This window comes from Cupressus sempervirens, chromosome 9 (genome assembly GCF_028749045.1).
Source record: "Cupressus sempervirens isolate cs-2001-9-10 chromosome 9, ASM2874904v1, whole genome shotgun sequence".
Taxonomy (NCBI): Eukaryota; Viridiplantae; Streptophyta; class Pinopsida; order Cupressales; family Cupressaceae; genus Cupressus; species Cupressus sempervirens.
Genome location: NC_143126.1, coordinates 136,360,961 through 136,363,226, shown reverse-complemented (window position 1 = coordinate 136,363,226; position 2,266 = coordinate 136,360,961). Strand labels below are relative to the sequence as shown.

Genomic DNA, 2,266 nt, shown 5'->3' with positions numbered 1-2,266 from the left:
TATTTTATGTAAATCACATATGCATATTGCAAAATATGAAAAAGTATATAACATAATATCATATATTGAATTACATATATTTTTACTATACCAATTTTTTTGTTAGATTACAATAATTATTATATATTATATGAAATGTGTTTATATTAGTTTTTATTTAAAATATTTATAAAAATATATAGATAGATCATTAAAAATTATAATATTAAAAATATTAAATAATAAAATAAATTAATATTTTTAATTTTTAATTTTTAATACTATTATTTATAAATATAATAAAAAATATATTTATATTAATATAAAAAATATTATTCTAAAAATACATATATTATATTATTAATTCTTTATCGTAATAATATACTTGACAGAAACTTCGTTGCTTGACAACCTTGTTAATATACTTTTCTATCTTTACTCTATCCTTAAGTCAGACGGCTTAGTTACTTAGGCAAATCAATTAAATACAATAAGTCTTCCAAATCATTCAACTGTCTTTATTGCCACCAAAAAAATTAACAAGAACACACTATCCAACTTCTTAATACACTCTGCTGAAAATCTTAAAGTCCGAATTGCAGAACAAAACACAGAAAACATATTATATATCAGGATAACAAGAGCTCAGAAGGAAAAAAATACATCCAAGTGCTCAAAAAATTTCATTATGGAGCTCTAAGCTTTCTTCGCCAATCACTGGGCTCACCAAACTTCTCTCTGGGCACCAACCTTTCAAGCTGTGGCAGCAACTCTTTATACGTCGCAGTTATAACCTTTTTGCTAACAGAGTTCTTGACAATCATATTTACACAATCCTTCCTCTCAAACAGAAGAGAACAAACCCAAACAATAGCAGCAGCCGTGGAGGCCGGTTTCCTCCTTATATTGCACGATTTCACAACCTCCACAGCCATTTCCTCCGCAGTAACACGCTGTCTGAAATCAAATTTTAAGATATGACAGAGCTTAGACACAAATGCCTTGAGAACCTGACATCCCTCTTTGAGCACAGAGTTCGAGCTATCCATTAAATTAAGGTTTCGATTCTGGTCATCACAAGCACCAATATGATTTGGCACATCTCTTTCTATGTGAGGTTTAAGTGTTGTACCAGCTTCATATATCTGGTGTTGCGTTAGTTCCGAAACTGTTACCCAGTCCGCCATTGTTTTATATTGTCCAAGCTGCTTACCGGCATGATAAAGTGAAGAGACAAGCAATGCCTTCATTTTTATATCACTTAGTCTCCGAGATGAACCAGACTCTAAGAAAGAAGTATAAATTCGCCATGCCCGTTGAACAACTGGGTCTGTGATATCTAGAAGTGAGGCCAGTTCGGTCATCATTTTGAGTTCTGTGGATCTGTTTTCCTTGTGGATGGCGTTCTGCTTCATTTGGGCGCGGACAAGATCTTTTGCTCCTTTTCCAGCACCGCCAATAACAGTAGGGGCGAGTTCATCGGTTTCCTGGTTGAAGAAATTGTCATTTTTTTCTATTCTCTGCGAATCTTTATTGTCATCGAAGATTCTAACATCTTGGGTGTTGTCGATGTTGTCATCGTCCACAACGAGGCCGCATGTTGTGCACACTGCTTCTGTTGATCCAACATATATTTCTGTCACTCTTCCACAGTCTGAGCAGTATCGCTGATCCATTCCCATCACACTTTGACAATGGTTTCTCTGCAACTCGGACGCTTGTATGGACTGGTTTGTTGGTTTTTGGAGGCTTAGGTTTTGTTAAGGGTTTGTAATATGGTATTGCTATATATACCATTGCATCGGATAATATTTTGAAGTTCCACTGTCGGCTTTGGCTTGGAAGCTGGTACGATTAGCTCAAGGTTCCCGCCAAAAAACTTGTATTTGAAGGATTATCTTCGGCAAGGCTATCTTCCTTTGTGTTTTTATGGATTATCTTCTCTGTGGCTAGGTTCCTTCTATTGTTGTTTACAAGTTCTTTGACACGTTGCCTTTTTTTTTTTTTTGAGATATTGTAGGGACATCCTTGATAAATCATTAGTCATTGAGAATTTTTCTTTTCTGAAACGCCGACCTCCTCGTAAAAGTTTTCTTTACCTCAATGCTGATATAGAAGCTTGTATAACTTTTAATTTAAATTATAATTTTTATGAATATATAACTAGTATAATTTTTTAGCCAAGAACCTACAACACAAATATAATCTGTGAGTCTGTGAGTCTCTCACGTAGGAGGCATTGGGTTTGAAATGCTTAACACATAAAAATAATTAATATCTAGGCTTT

General features: G+C 34.0%; 1 protein-coding gene across 1 annotated transcript; it reads right to left on the bottom strand.

Annotated features, from left to right (window-relative positions):
- Positions 1-665: 665 nt before the first annotated feature.
- Positions 666-1,655, bottom strand: LOC149537894 (transcription initiation factor IIB-2-like). The gene has a single exon (XM_089802395.1). The coding sequence runs from the start codon at positions 1,653-1,655 to the stop codon at positions 666-668; it is 990 nt and encodes a 329-aa protein (XP_089658521.1).
- Positions 1,656-2,266: the final 611 nt, after the last annotated feature.